The sequence below is a fragment of the Phyllostomus hastatus genome, unplaced genomic scaffold, assembly GCF_019186645.2.
Source record: "Phyllostomus hastatus isolate PE091 unplaced genomic scaffold, TTU_PhHast_1.1 phas_contig_40, whole genome shotgun sequence".
Lineage (NCBI taxonomy): Eukaryota > Metazoa > Chordata > Mammalia > Chiroptera > Phyllostomidae > Phyllostomus > Phyllostomus hastatus.
Window position 1 is genome coordinate 72,949,946 of NW_025333872.1, and position 17,057 is coordinate 72,967,002.

The window sequence follows — 17,057 nt, forward strand, 5'->3', positions numbered from 1 at the left end:
TATATTTTCTTTGTCTGATCAAATAAGTAATGTCTTCTATTTATCTCATTTTACTCATCTGAAATGTGGATACTAAGCTCAGTGTATTGTTTGTCATGGAGTATGTTACTAGTTATTAGTAATATAACTGCATTCCATTCATCTATCCACTCACTTATTCATGAATATATGTAGGTACGTATTTAGTATTGTATCCACCCATTCACTCATCCATCTGGCCATGTATTCAGCATTTATTTATCCTTCTGTCTATCTCTCAATCCAACAAAAGTGCACTTAGCATATATGGAGATGATCAAGCTGGATATATAGATGGCACAACAGGATCTCTGCTCTCAAGGAGTAGCTCATCAGCTCACGTAAACATACGCAAAAACCGTTGCTAGTTTAGTAACTCTTCCAAAGCATACGTTGTGGTAAGAAAAATTGCCAGATACAGAAATTCTACCCCCATGTGTATACCCAAAAGGATTAAAAATGGTACTCAAAAAATACTTGTACAAAAAATATTTGTTTACACTGGTACTGTTTTATAGCCAAAAAATGGAAACAGTCCAACATCCATCAGCAGATGAATAGATAATCAAAACATGGTGTATTCACAAAATACAGTTTTTCTCAGTCATAAAAAGGAATGAGATATTGATACATACTAAGACATGGATGAACCTTCAAAATATTGTGCTAGTAGAAACCAAACACAAAAATAACATATTATATGATTCCATTTGTATGAAATATCCAGAAGAGGAAAACCCAGAAAGCGGACTTAGGCTTACCAGGGGTTGGAGAAGAGTGGTGCAGGGAATGATTGCTTAAATAGGGTTTTCTTTGCAGCTAATGAAACTGTTCAAAACTAGTTAGAGTTAGTGGTTGAACAACATTGTGACTGGGCTAAATAACATTTTAAAGGGATTAATTTTATTTTATATGAATATTCACCTCAATTTTTTTAAAAAAGAAAGAATTTCTGGTGACACTTCATATACAAGTTATTTAACGGGAAAAAAATGACCTTTCAGAGATTTTCCAAAAATCTCTATGTAACCTGATCACTGTAAACCAGTGATTTTTTAATCCTTACCAGTTTCAGACCTTCTGCCAGGTTTTCCAAGCTGTAACCCAGAGAAGAATGCATTCAAAAAAATAGTGCTGCGTGAGTTAATCTGTAGCTAAAATAATCTGCTTGTCTTTTAAGGATGCCAACTAGCACTTTAACACTTGGCTATGACATCCAAATGCCTGTTTTCTCAAATGTGAACTACATTTTATTTTCTGCTTCTTGATGTTGTATGGATTCATACATATATTTCAAGATACTATCAAAGGTCCAGGATTGGTAAAGTGGAGGTAATAACAACAAAGATTTTAGAAACTTGTTGCCCACAAGCTTACAGATTTGTTAGAGGGTTTTCTTTCTTTCTTTTTTTCTTTTTTGGATACATTTAATGAGCTTTGTTCTCTAGCTTGATTATAGGGTACATTCCCAAAACTGGCAAGCTTTTTGGTAACAGCGAATTGCCAATCAATAAAAATCTACCACCACTCTGGAGAAAGCAAGTAAAAATGTGTGCCCTAGCAAGAGTCAGTTGCATCTTTCTTATGTTTAAAAGATGTTATGTGATATGATATGGAGGTCTAGCAAGCATTTTTTAAATAATAATTATCATTATGCATCAATAGCAGTCATTTAATTTGTGCTCTTCAGTTTAAAATTTATTTTGATTCATTAAAATGACAAGAAAGCTAGTTTGGGGGATACAAATAGTATTCTATTCTGTGTCTACTGTAAATGAGAATATAAAATACCTACTAATAATCAACCACATGTGTTATGTCTTATATCAAGAACTTCATTATTTAATTTAATCCTTTTATCAAGCTCATCATATATGGACTCATATGGTCTCTACTACCTAGATGATGATATTGAGGCCTAGAGAGTTTAAGTAATTTCCCCTTGTCTACAGGACTGGAAAATGTCAGAGACAGGGCATGAATCCTGGTCTGACCCCTGAGTTTGTTTTCTTAAAGATGAAGTGTTTAAAAAGATCTTATATTTTAAAGTGAAGAAAAACCAATACTACACAATAACATTTATTTAAATTGTGACTGTATATCATTTGCATAATTTTTTGGAAGGAAATACACGCGCAATATGCATATACTCATGTAACAGCATTTTTCAATTTAGCCAAACTGGCTTTTCCTGAAACTAATAAGTTATATCAAATCACTCTGCTAAAATCAGACTGGAAAGAAGTACTGATAGAATAAAACCCATAGACACAGAAAACAATGAATTCAGTTTAAGCATAAGACAAATTAATTAGTTCAACTAAACATTTGAGAATGCTTGTCTTTTACCTACCAGTGTGCAGATTTATTTTTTTAAGATTTTATATATTTATTTATTTATTTTAGAGAGGGAAAGGAGGGAGATAGAGAGAGAGAGAAACATCTGAGGGAGATAGAGAGAGAGAGAGAAACATCAATGTGCGGTTGCTGGGGGTTATGGCCTGCAACCCAGGAATGTACCCTGGCTGGGAATTGAACCTGGGACACTTTGGTTCCCAGCCCACTCTCAATCCACTGAGCTACGCCAGCCAGGGTTATTTTTGAGGGAAAAAAAAAACAAACAAACACATATAACTTTCTCTCTCTCTCTCCTACCTTTTCTCTCAAAAGAATGGCTGAGACTAAATATGCTTTTCATGCTTTCTCTCTATGTTTTAATCCTGTGCACCATGCTCTTTCTCTACTTCATCCTATTGTCTCCTTCTGCTTTTCTGGTTTAAATAAGTCAGTCACATGAATGTTTTATGTTTTAAGTATCTTTCCAAACATGTGATTTTAACTCTCAAAAAAAAAAGGAAACAAAACACACCCAAAAAATAAGAAATGAGCAAGAATAATCTCATATCTCTTCAACATTTGATGGTGATAGTAGTTGTGAGCACTTTTGACTGGGCAGGCTTCACCTAATATAATGAATGACCAGAGCTTCAAACTGTGGGCATTCTTTAGCCTTTTCAGCACAGAATTTGCTTATATTTACATCAATATCACTATACTATTCCGCAAACTGTATAATACCTAGGAGCTTGTTTTCTTATTTACCATGTCCTCTTCCCTCTGCCCCAGGCTGAGTTCTGTTGGCCTTGAGTCTGCTGTGCCTTATCCAACTGAAGGAAGCTTTGCAGCAGCTGTGGAAGTCTGCCAGTGTCCACAGGGGTACACTGGATCCTCTTGTGAAGTAAGTTTGAAATATGTCCTTAGTGCATTCGAAGGTCATTCATCATGTCTTTCAATCAACTGTTCTAAAAAGAGGCTAGTTTGCTTGTTTTTTTATACTCAAGATGGCCCAAACAAATGATAGTATATTACTTGAAGGAAATGGAATGTCTGCCAAAAAGCCATGGCTTTCAAACAGAGTGCAACTCACATAATGTCTTCTTGAAATTATGTTTCTTTTGGAGATATGTTGCCTTACTGTAGCTGAAAATGTGATGTTTTCATAAGTGTTTGTTCCCTATTTGGTGGAAAAATAGAATGGATGATAACAAATATGTTTCAAAATATTTTCTCTTTATTTCCACCATAATGCCAGAAATTTAGCACTCTTTTTTTTTTGCTTTTTCTCCATTTACTATTCTTGTGTGCCATTCTCTCTCTCTACTTTATTCCTAAGAATACAGCAAAATCACAGTCATCTAAAAGGACACTATCTTTAAAATATCAAGAGCATACTACATGGAAGAAATACCTTGATCTAGAAAATTCCCTACAGGTCTTTGATTTGTTATCATTTAGGTAAAATTCGAGACGTTTATTGTTGTCTCAATATTCTAGATTCATGGTGATATTAATGTTTCTTACTTAATGACCACAATGTGTCATTTAAAGGTAATAATTTTTATTTATTTCAATGTAAATTCTTTAGGAAGTTTGAAAATTGATTTTACTTGAAACCTGATCAAAAGTCACAAACACCAATTTCCTAATAGAAAGCATGGCTTGCAGATAAATAGGCGCTTAAATTCTTAGAAATGGAGCTTTTAAGGAATCATTTGACTGTGCCAAGATGTTCCACTTCAGCACACTACCCCATTATGCCATTTATAGAAATACTCTAGGCGTTGCTTTGTCAGTTCTCTTGTGCTTTAAAATAACACATGCTTCAAGAGCATACACAGGGTTTAGATTCATATTTGTGACAAAATGTGTTTTCTTTAATGGGGCTCAGATGTACCTATCTAGAATAAAACTAAATGTAATTCATTGAAGCACTCACTTTCCCAAAATTCATGTAAAGAAGAGAAATATAATCATGGAAATGAATTAGCTCTGTCAACCAAAATTTAATTTTACATTTAAAATACATGCTGTATTTAATGAAACATATTCTTTTATTGAGCCAACCAGTTTTTATTTCAAACCAGAAAACTCTCTTTGAACATTTAAGTTCCTTTTTCAGTTGAAATAATAAATACCTTGATCCTATTCTTGCTTTAACACTTATTCCCACATTAGTAATTCTCAGTAATTCTTCATCTTCTTTTATACAAGTTCCAAATGCCCATTAATACAAAATTGTCTGAATATTAGAATTGTTTAATTGGCTATACTTTTTGTTTCTTCTTTCCCCTCTTCAAAAATATTTATTGAGAGCCTTTGGTAAATGATTCACTGGATGCTGAGGGGATTATCAAGAAGATTACATCATAATCCCTGTCCTTACAGAACTAACAATCTGTTTAGGGAGAAAGAACAAATACCTACGCAAAATTGGATTACAGCACTATATAATTAGGAGGCCAGTAAGTGGTATAGAACATAAGTGCAACAGTCATTCAAAGACATGAACAATTCCAGTGGAGAGAGATGTCACAGAAAATATCCTGGAGTGAAAAACCTGAAATTGTAGCTAACAAATGCTAACAATTAGGTAGGAAGAGAGTAGCATGCAAGTATAGAAGAGTCAAAATTCTATTTTGGAAGAATAAGAAAAGCTTCCTCTGCCTCTCACATAATAATTATTTGATACAAAAAGTTATTTTGAAGCCTACAAAATAATGTAATTGAATCAAAGGCGATGAATTCTGGAACTCTAGAGTTTCTGTTAGACTGCCATATTTCTACTCTCTAGTAATTCCTTCTCTATCAAAACTTCCTATCCCTAGACTCACTATTAGTCATTCCTATCCTTTCCTGATTTTATTTGATTTTGTACTGAGTTCATAAGGCCAGGACCTCTAGCTTTGTTATCACTGGTACCCACATACCTTTCAAGAACTGAGTCAATTCCACAGACCATTGATGCCTTAACAACTAGGTTGCCAGAAACCAATCAAGTGACCCCATTATAAAATTATCCTCTTTTTTTTACTTGGAGCCACAATGTTTATTCAGAAGCATTTTTTTTTCATTTCTACTTGACTTACAAGTTCCTCTACAGTTCATCTTTCAAATACTTTCTGTTTTCCAGTCTCGCCATAATTTATTTCACTTGACAGGTGGGACAAGTGAGAAAGTGAAAGCAAAGTGAGATACTGAAAAGAAAGAAGCATTTAAATTCAAATCTCAGTTTTCTCTTCTGTGTGATGGAAATATTAACCAACTCATAGAAGTATCTATACTTCTATTTAGCTAACAGATATTAATGGTCACGTATTTTGAGACATTCAAGACCTTGGACATGGATGATAACGTGAACAATGTGGATATGGTCCCAGCTTTCCAGGACATTACATTTAGTGAAAAGTTAGACAATATGCCAGGAATCGAATTAAATAAATGTGATAAAACTCCATGAAGAAAGTAAACAGGTGCTTCCATAGAGATACTGAAAATTGGCTGTCAGAAAATTAAATGGAAAGTACTACTTTATAAACAGTCATCAGGAAAGGCTCTCCGAGGTGGTAACAGCTAACCTGAGTTTAGGGTCAGCTATACAAAAGGAGCTGATGAGAAAGTGGAATAGAGCTTGGAGTCTGCAGGGGTCTGAAATGGAGCAAGTTGGCTGGTGCTTACTTAGTAAGCAAGTGAGAGAGTGGTGCAGGTGTGTTTGGAGGAGCAGGCCATTCAGAGCTTTGCATCCATGGGATTTTATTCTAAGTGCAATGGAAAATCATTGAAAGGCTTTAAGCTGAATGGTGCCATATCAGAGTTACATTTTTTTTAAAAAGTTATTGTAGCTACAGTATGAAAACATATTATAGAGGACAAGAATGGTTAATATGCTACTGTGGCAGAAGAGAGTGATAATAATAATAGTTTGTGTTGGGATAATGGCAGGCTAGGTGGGAAGATGTGTTTATTCTACCTGTGTTTTATAGACCAAATGCCAACGGAAAGTTAGATAAAGAATTTAAGAATGAGTCAGATTACTAGCTTGAGGAATTGGAAGTGCCATTTACTGAGCTGGAGAAGACTGGGTGAAGAATAGCTGGAGGGGTGGGGTTGAAATCAGCAGTCCATTTTAGAAATATTAGGGATGAAAAACCCTATGAAGTATAGGTTTCAATGTACAATTAGAGTATGCAGGTCTTGGACTTTGAATGTCTGTCTGGTCTAGAGATATGTGTTTGGAAGGCCTCATCAACTGTGGGACTGCGTACAATTCCTTAGCAGAGCATGTGATAAAAAAGAGAAAAATGACTATGTCTCCAGGAGCTCCTGACAAAGAGAAGCGAAGTGGAAGCAGAAGAGACAGCAAAGGGATAGGTCAGAAACTTGGGGACTGTGAGGTCATGAAAGTTACAAGAACAAGGTGTCGAGGGAGAAAGGAATCAACTAAACCAATGTGGACGAGAGGGCGGATTGCCCATTGGATTTGGCTACCTGAAATTTGGTGGCACGCACAAGAGTAGTTTTAAGTGAGTGGTGGCTGCACAAAATGGGTTAGCATAGAATAAAGAAGCATGAAAGGGAAGTGAGGAAGAAAGCCTTTTGAGAGTACTTTTACTGAAAAGAAAAGCCAGCAGGTAACTGGAAAGTTATGGGATATTAAAGAAATAATTTTGTCATTTTTGTTATTTCCATTAGTTAATTTTTGGTGGGGATACTAGATCATATTTTCAAATGATCCAATAGAAAAGAAAACTATTACTGATGTAGCACAGAGGGAGTACTAGGAAAACAATAGATAAAGATCACAAGTGGGGTGACATTCCTTTGAGAGGGTAAGGAACCCTGCCAGCCCCAACCCCCATGCTCCAGAGGGGAACATGGGCAATGAGATAAACTCTTGTGCTTCTGGAAGGATGGCTTCCTGTGGCTTCCAATGTCTCCGTGACTAATGAGGTGAAATCACTGGATGAGAGAGAGAGAGCTAAGGAGTTTAGAAGTTTAAGAGGATTTAATATGAGTAGTACATTTACAAAGTATGAAAATAAAGCTCATTAATGACAATTCTATGCGTATCTGTCCTAAAAACATTGCATCAGTTCTCTCCCTATTATCAACACCCTTAATTTCTACCTCTTTCTGAATACCTAGCTCCCCACTTTTTTTTTACAAATATATATTACAGAGGGAAATCTCTTCTACAGTGTAGGAGAGATTATAGGGTAGCAAAACTTTTAGTGGGGAGAAATTATTAGAGAGGGATAGAAAATTAACCCCTCCTTTTTGACCTACCCAAATTAAGAGGAAGGTTACTTTTACTTTTCTTTCAGACAAGAAGTATGAGCACATCGCTTTTTTATGTGTTTGTTATCAATGTTCCAATTTAAGAGTCCTCATATCCTCAGGCAGAAGGAACATTTCTAACAATACACAATACAATTCTATGTACTTTATTACTTCAATGATTTCTCTGTTGTTTTCATTTTGAACTGGGAACAAAGGCCTTTTCATGATATGTTGTAGTTACCCACCCAGAAATAAAGTAAATAACGCACAGAATGCAATTGTAACTTGAGGGAAATTAAAAGCTCCTAGAGGACAGCAGTATTTGCACCCCACCTGCCTAATCTCGTGCCCCGTTCAGTCTGTAGTGACCCCTACAGAAGAGAAATGTAATGAAGGGCAATGGTGTTCTTAGAGCTGGCCCTGACACAGAGGTATTCTAAGACCCAAATATTCTTTTTAAATCAGATTTCTGTTTTCATGTGATACAGTGTTTCATACTTTAAAAAAAGAAATGAATACAAGAGTGCTAGTAGAATAACACCATAAAACAAAATAACAAGGGAACATATGGTAAATAAATCATAAATTATTTGGTGCAAAGTTGAGATAGCATAATAGGATGAAAGAAATTAAGAATGAAAGATAGGATTTATATACGTGTAGAAGTTTGCAGTGTATGTGATCAAATGTAAGAGTTGGTGCTACCTTCCAAATCATTGCAAGGATTTTCTGAAAGTGGCGGTGTTAAGGGCAGTTTGTATGTGGGAAAGGCAGTGCATTCCAGAGAATCGACATTCCTTGGGATGAGCTTACGTGCTAAGATAGGCTAAGGTTCTCTTAAGAATCCTTTTATGTCAGCTGCTTTTTTCCCCATACTTTTCCTTCTATTTTTATCTGTGCTTTTTACTTCAAGACTGTCACATTTCGGTTCTTTATATCTCTGCTTTATTTTGCCATTTCAGAAGAGACACCAAGCTAATGCTTCCTCTAATCTCATATCTGCCAATAACGCTCAGGTCAGTACGAAGCCTCGAAGTCAGGAGGAATAGCTCTGTGGCAATGTTTCAACAACGACAATGCTTTGACAAGCACATTTGTTGAGTTCGCTGCCTAAATATTTTTCTTTATCTAAAAAAGACAAGACAAACTTAAAAAAAAATCTGAAACTGACTCCAAACCTTATCTTTCCTTTAGTCTTGCTGGCCTAGGCACAGACGAGTGAATGGCACTATTTTTGGTGGCATCTGTGAACCGTGTCAATGCTTTGGCCACGCAGAGTCCTGTGACGATATTACCGGAGAATGCCTGGTAAGTGCTTTCTTCTCTGTGGATGCTGGCAGACAAGGCTGATGTCACCTCGACAGGTCCTACAATCCAATCCCATCACTGCCTTTCAGACCTTAAACCCTTGAGTCAAGAAATGATTTGACGGAGATCATTATACTGCACTGAGTTGCAAGTTGAGAGTGGTCTTTCATTTGTACTCTCCCTAAATAACAGGTATTAGGAAGTGTTTACTCATCTTCATCTAAAAATTGAATTAGGGTCAGATACATCAAAATAAAATATAACTAATGACTGAAATACAGATCTACCATAAATGTAGATGGTTTTATCCCTACCATAAATCTACCAAAACCAGACTGTACTTCTCTAGCAGGAAATGATTTATATCCCCATAACATGAAAAGTGAAATATGACCTATGTACTAGGCATAATTTTTGACGTTGAAAATGAGAGCATATAGCATGTTCTTTTAGTTTAAAAGTTCAGCATTTAATTAAATACATATGTAGATAAAAAATAATAAATATATGCAATGCATATTCATCAGAGCTGTTTACTTGTACAATTAAATCGAACTCTTAACAAGCAAAACAGCTCTCCAAAGCACTTTCTATCCTGCTAAGAAGGCTTTGGGCTAGAGAATTATGCTGAATAGGCCATTCTGATCAACTCAAGGGCATGTTAGTCTTATATTGTCTGACATGGCATGAAGCTTGAAACGGCACTTCTCATTTCATTAGTCTCGCAGAAACACAATGTGAAGTGGTGCCAGTTTAGGAGGATATCATACTCTCATCTCCCTGTAGAATCTAAGACAGACTCTGTTCTCTGTATTTCTTAATGTTCTTTCTGTCACTTGCTCATTCCCCCACCGCCTTTTTTCCTTCCACTTAAAAGCTTCTGGGAAAAATCCAGAATGAAAATTCAGGGCTTTTGTTTCCATGTAATGTGGCATTTAGGATTATTGATGCTCTTTCTATTTTCCCTATATAAGATTTTGTTAATTGCATTGAGGTATAAAGCATGATAGTCTGAATTTGCAGAGCAGTAGATTTTTGAAATGGCATTTTCATGAATAGAAAGACTAAGTGATTTTGATTTTAATTATACCGTAAGACTTTTAAAATGTACCTTGGGAAAAATATTGAGTTACCCTTAAATACTTCACTGACATGCAGTAGGAAATATTCAGCCTAAAACTGATATGGATTTGCTTTACTTAAACCTAAAAAGACAAAAATAAATATATCATGGTACTAGACTTGTAATGTTCCCAATAGTAATATTTCATGTTGAATTCATTAGTATTAAATCAGATCATGCTGTTGGCCCATTTGGTTTTGTGATATTTCCAAGAATGAAAGTCATTTTTATTTTTTGTTTTGCTTTTTTTTTAGAATAAAGTAGTTTAATTCAGCATAATTTTAGGAGTGAAAGGGAGGGAGCAGTAATTATTTGAGGCTTTCTACTAAGAACATATAGTTTATTGACTATTTCTTGGACAGGGAGATAGAAGCCCACCTTCAAATAACAGAGGAACCTTCAAGAAACAGGGGAGATCTTGATGACAAGCAGAATCTGGTGTTTTCTGGGGTTTCCATTGTAGGTGGTAAACAGATGATCGTTTAAGATGTTTTCTGGAGACTTCCCACTGCGCTCCATGTAAGATGGTGTTGCTCTGTCAGCACTGACATCTCACTTTGAGCACATTGATTCTGATAGGATCCACAAAGAAAAAAATATCTGAATGATGCCCATCGAGGGCATTCTTACTATTCCGTGGATCCATTCTTTAGCTTGTGTTTTTCCCCTACCATTAAAGAGATACATTATGAAATTTATAGATAAACTGCTTTTTAGTTACCTTGACTTTGAAATCTGATTAGAAGTTAACTAAAGTATATCTTGATATCAGGTCAAAACCCAGAACTCTGCTATAGTGTGTGTGGGCCTATATGAAAAAAGTCATTTTAACTCAGAGTACATTTGAAGTGACCCAGGAAACATTCAAAGCCACATGAGAAAATTGCATACTCTCACTTTCTCATTGTTCCTGTGATATATGATATGAACAGACATTTGAAAAGCACTTTTGTAGTAGGGCACGTGTAAAAGTAACCAGAGTGAAATAATCAGAGTGAACCTTTCATCTTGTACAGTTTTGGTTTCCATTATGTTGTTGTCTAAGGCTGCTTTGCAGTTACAATGGAAAAAAAATTTGAGTTTAAAATTAGTTTGATTATTTCCATGAAATGAAATATGACATTAGGAAGTTTAAGAAGCTGCTACATGCTAATTTTCCTTTAAATTCAGTAGTTAAACAAAAATGTCTCTAGGTCCCACAAGGTTTACAGTTATGTTCTAGAAATACCATTTTCAGTAAGTTTCAGACAGTGTTATGATTTTATTTTTTAAGATGTCCTTGAAGATACAGTTTTGATTATATCATTCTGACAATAGGTAATATTGCAAAAAGAATATATATATTTTTAGTAATAGGCAACTTGAGCTAAACTTGAAAACTGAAAGGAACTAGTTCAAAGATGAAATCAAAGAAGCCTTTTTTTCAAATTGAGCCAAGTTTTGCACATTCTATCCAATATACTATTATTTATGCAACAGTTGATAGTGACATTAACCCTATGCTGTCTTTGAAAAATGGTTACTGAATAAATTTAAAATACCTTAAAGACATATTAATTTAAAGAGGCATTTTAATACTAGTCAGTGCATCTCTTGCACATCAGTGTTTCTCTCCTCTTTCTCCCTCCCTTCCCATCTCTCTAAAAATAAATGAATAAAAACTTTTTTAAAATTTTTGAAAAATGAATTTAAGTTTTAACTATTTCCTATTTGTTCATTGATCATAAAAATAAAGGTTTATACCCTTAAGCTCTGACAAAGTCTTTTCAACATGATAAGAAACATAATTTTATATGTTTGTAAAATCAAAAATGCATTTCAGGTCATAACAAATCCATACTATATGATATTTAGTAGGTATCAGCTATGTTTTACTGTACCATTGGAGGCTGAAGAAGTAAGTTATGTCCACAGGTTGTCAAAACATGATACAAATTTATCAAATTGTGCCGTTGGAAACTTTGTAGATAATTCCGTTGTTAGATTAACTGGATTGTTCACCTTTAAACCAGCCTTGATGAGCTTTGCGAACAGAGCCTGAACTGATGAATGCACTTTAATTAACATGAATAAATCAAGATGGAAATTATTTTTATTTTTTTAATTTTTTGAAAATGACATGGGTTCAATAAATACTAACTGACAGAAAAATGCAGTTTCAGTTTTTAAAAATTCGTCTAAGGGAAATTGTTATGTGCCTTGTGGTTTCAATATGTATTAGAATATATTTAAAATTGTTTCATTATTTTTATTATTTAAATGTGAGTCAAACAAGCCCCTCACAGATGTAATACATTAATGCATTTTGCAAATCATCAGAGTCCCCTGAGGTCCAAATTAATCTCTGAAGTAGGAGGGCTATAGTCCCAGATGATTTGTATAATTAGCACAGTTCTTATTAAATCAGCAGTTTTAAGCTGAACAATTGAATTTTTACCTAGAATCATCTGCAGTTTCCATTGAACATTTTTACTAAGGCTGTATAGTTGTACATGCATACACATGCATGAATAATCATATGTATTTCCTCAAGAAAAGAATTACAATCTAAAGAAAGAGGGAAATAAGAACTGTATTATAAAAAAATTTATAGTAAGTTTTAGTCATCTTTGTGTAAGTATGCATGTACTGAAACTAGCATGTAGTTTCTAAGCTAGATATTAAATTAACTTTCAGTGCTATTTCCCAGCTGTAAAATTGACCATTTAATGTGGAAAATTATTCATCCTGGCAGGGAATGGACTAATGACTCTGTGGACCTATTTTTGGTAACATGCTATTGCTTGAGACCAAAATAATAAACTTTGATGTGCATCTCTCTCTCAGAACTGTAAGGATCACACAGGTGGCCCATACTGCAACAAATGTCTTCCTGGTTTCTATGGCGATCCTACTAAAGGGACCTCTGAAGACTGTCAGCCCTGTGCCTGTCCACTCAGTACCCCATCCAATAAGTGAGTAACAAACTGACCCCTCTAATGAGCTGGCCATCCAATTCTGTAAGTGTACTTTTATATGGGATGTACCCTTTCTCTTGTTACTCATAAATAAATTATAAATACATGCACAAAATTCTCAGGAAAGTAATGTAAGTTTTTAAAAGATAAAATATTTAAAGTTATTGCTATTTACTCAACAAAATTTTTAATACTTTAGCTCTAGTTTAGGTAATTTAGTACCTAAGGACAGAAATCAAATAGAATTTTTAAACCAATTCCAAAGAACAGATGTATTTTCTACAGACATATACACGTGTCCACCTGCACAGACCCACACCCACACACATAGGCACATAGAAACACACATATCTTTACACTGTAATAAAAAGACCACTAGTAAGTCCACTGCTCTTTTGGGTCCTAGCCTCACACTATTGATTTCTGAGTCTTGGACAAGTCACAAACCTCTCAAAAAGGTAAGAGAGATCAATCTAGTAGACTTTAAATCACCAGGCCTATTCCTTAGTTATCATATTATCATATTATCTTAAATATCAATTTAAATATATATAAGCTTATCTTAAAACATTGATAAGGGTTATATTGTGAATTATATGAATATTGAAATAGGTATGATGATTAGCATCTAATCTTTCATTTTTCTTTTCTCCCCCTCTCTCTGTCACTCTCTCTCTCTTTTTTTTTTTTTTTCTGTTGTTCATCCAAACAGTAACCTCTTATACCATCTGCCTCTCTCCCTTACCTTTTCAGGGAATACTTACTCCAGCTCCCACTGCTCTACTTCACATTCCCTCAGGAGAGCCATCTTTACAAATATCTATGCAGGAACTTAAAACCAAAATAATTTGTTTATGGGGCATTCTATGTTGAACCAAAATGAACATTTTTTTACTTAAAAATTGTAAATAACTATAATATTATATGTAAGGAACTTTTTGAGAAGCTTCTTAAAGGTAAGCTTAGTGCCCAATAAACTTTGTTTTATGGGATGCACTTCCCAACTATTTCTAAATGCTGTCATAATGCTTGCATAGGAAAAATTTATAATGGTGTTTTAAAGAAATCTGTCCACTACAGGTTTTTTTTTTAAATATGAAAGTGTTATCAGGTTGGTCATATTCTGAGGTCTTTCCAGAGATACTACTAATGAAAACAGTCTTTTGTTACCAACCAGAGTCAGTGAATACTACAAGCTAAAGACTTAAGAATAATTCTGTCGTTAAGTTTAAGGTCCTCATTAGAATTATGCTTCTTACTCTTCAGCCCACATAGAACCCTGATCCTCCTCCCAACAGTGCACCTGTGTAAGAATTTTCCACCTTTTGGAAAAGGAGAAAGAAGTAATATTTAATGAAAACACATGATTATATGCCAGGCTTAAGGTCAAGGACTATATTTAGTATTAATTTACCCTCAAAAACAACCCAATAAAATAAGTATTATAACCTGCATGTTATAGATTTTTTTAAAAGACTCTTAGAGAGAAAATAGCACTATAGTACCAATTCTGGAACTAGAATTTCTGGATTTAAAAACTGAGTTCCATACTTTCTAGCTGTGTGACTATGGAAAATGTACTTAAACTCTCTGTGTCTCAGTTTTGTCATTATAATAGGTCCTGTAATAATAGGATCCTCTCATAGGCCCCTTGTGAGAATTACATTAGAAAAGACACAAAGCACCTAAAACAGTGATTGGACATGGTGAGCCCCAAATAGGAACTATTATCAAGTAATTTGCTCAAAGTCATAAAATGCTAAAATATCAGAGTTGGAATTTTAAGTCCATGTGCTTTCCAGTTGTCTACAGTCTGTATTGTGGAGTTCTTTAACACACTGTATTTTAAGAGATAACATTAAAAACACTTAAATGGGAAATTGAGTTAATCTGTATTAGTGACCAAATCATTTCCAGAGTTTAGGGCATGAGCCTGGGCGGATACAATACTGAAGATGCTTTGGCAATCAAGGTTGTCAGAGAAGGGAAAGAAGGCAAAAGGGAAATCTACTGGGAAATAATGAATATAGGAGGACAAATTAAACTCCGCAATTGATGATTATTCAGGCCTATGTTGGCTGTAATATGGCACAAACCTTGCTCTCGGGTATATTTTTGAACGACTAGACTACGTAGTAGTGGACCTACTTATTCACTATGGCTGAATGAATTCTCTGGAACCGTCTAATATACATGAAACCCATTGTTCAGCACTACCTTTCCCTGAAGAAAGCAGTGGGATTGCATTTGTCCCCTCACTTGCTTTGCACTTCTCATCCACAAGTCATAGGGACTCACAGAGGAATCAGTCCAGCAGAGCTGCCCGTTCATAGTACCATATGAATCCTAGCCTAATACATTTTTAAATTATGTAATTAATTGAATATGTAGAGTTTGTGGATTACTCCTCAAGTCTGACCACCGTGACTATAAATGCAGAGGCATTGTTAGGGAGACAACTTTGTGTAATTGTAGGCATTCAATTGTAGAGCATTCTTCTCTGTTTACTCTGCTTCTACCTTAACAATGGGTTCTAAATGTTTTTCAAAGGAAAAAGAAAGCCAGCAAGCACTAAGACACTGTCTATCAGTGTCACAGGGATGTAGGTCCCAGGGCCCAATGATTGTATTTCCACAAGTGCATGTATTCCAATTTTGTATAATTAAGCAGATTTTGATTTAAAAAAAAAACAAAGACAATTCAATAATATCAATAATAGTTACACCAAGTATTTAAAGGTCTGTTAATTTTCAAACTGGGTTACATGCACATTAGATAATTATTAAATTATTAACTAATAATTTTATCCTTACAAGTAGAACTGGGAATAGAACAGTAACCTATTTTATTTTATTTTTTCTTAAATATATTTTATTGATTATGCTATTACAGTTGTCCCATTTCTCCCCTTCATTCCCCTCCACCCTGCACACCCTCTCCCACCCACTTTCTCCCACCCGCTTTAGTTCATGTCCATGTGTCATAAGTTCTTTAGCTTCTACATTTCCCATACTATTCTTGCCCTCCCCCTGTCTATTTTCTACCTACCACCTATGCTACTTATTCTCTGTGAACAGTAACCTATTTTAAATTCCATCTTTAAATGGGGCATTTTCATATAGAAAGAAGGGACTGTGATAATTCATTTATTTTAAAAGTTCTAAAAGTTTATATTCAGAGTTATTAAGTCCTATAAGTTTAGAACAACTTGGAAATTTATATAGTTTACAATTGTAATGAGAAAAATCCATTTTAATCGAATAACCTGAATTTTCATTGAAAATCACTGAATAATGGTGCACAGTGCCTTATGGGAATTCTCCTTTATAAAAAGCTTTTAAATAGTCATTACTGCTATAATCTGAGTTAGAAACTCAGAGGAATAAATTGAATATAATATATTGAATATGTTAAATATTAATACATTGATATGAATATATGATTGTTGTATCATATTAAGAAAAAAGAAATCAGCAAATTTCATTTATAAGTGTAAAGTTTAGTGATTATTTTACCTTAATAATTTATCTTATTAATCCCTGATCATTAATTTAGAGATCACAAGTGTTTTGGCTCTAAATTTCTAATCATGTTGCTAAATAAAACAAATATATAGGGAGATAGAGATAGATTCGTACACTTACTTTGAAGTATGACTATAGACAAGCATATACTAATTAGATTATACATATAGTATCAACTTTATCAACTGTTCACAGTGTCCACTATTTGCTTAGCCCTCTCATCTTGGTAAGTATGTATTCTAGCTATAGAGTGTAACAGGGTGGTGAAATTTATAACTAGAGAGGTAAATAAAATTGTAAATATTTCAAATGTTGTATATTCATTAATTTCTGATATCATATAACTTATAGATTAAATATTATATGAAAAAAGATATGATTATCTGCCCTTGAACACGCATGTGTTTGAATAGATAACATTATTAGAATCATAGATTTTTTTATCAGTTATGTAATAAAATTAGAGATATTCTTGGCACAAGGCTGGACAGAGGGCAGGTACTCAGTGAG

At 34.3% G+C, this 17,057-nt stretch overlaps 1 protein-coding gene across 5 annotated transcripts in view; it reads left to right on the plus strand.

Annotated features, from left to right (window-relative positions):
- Positions 1-17,057, plus strand: part of LAMA2 (laminin subunit alpha 2) — a 517,841-nt gene that overhangs the window by 298,365 nt on the left and 202,419 nt on the right. For 3 of the 5 annotated variants that reach the window (XM_045842659.1, XM_045842661.1, XM_045842662.1), the window contains exons 15-18: positions 3,145-3,256; positions 8,598-8,651; positions 8,830-8,943; positions 12,893-13,020. In XM_045842659.1, coding sequence (XP_045698615.1) covers positions 3,145-3,256; positions 8,598-8,651; positions 8,830-8,943; positions 12,893-13,020 — 408 coding nt within the window. The remainder of the gene's footprint in view (positions 1-3,144; positions 3,257-8,597; positions 8,652-8,829; positions 8,944-12,892; positions 13,021-17,057) is intronic. The other 2 variants (XM_045842660.1, XM_045842663.1) reach the window with 1 other exon arrangement.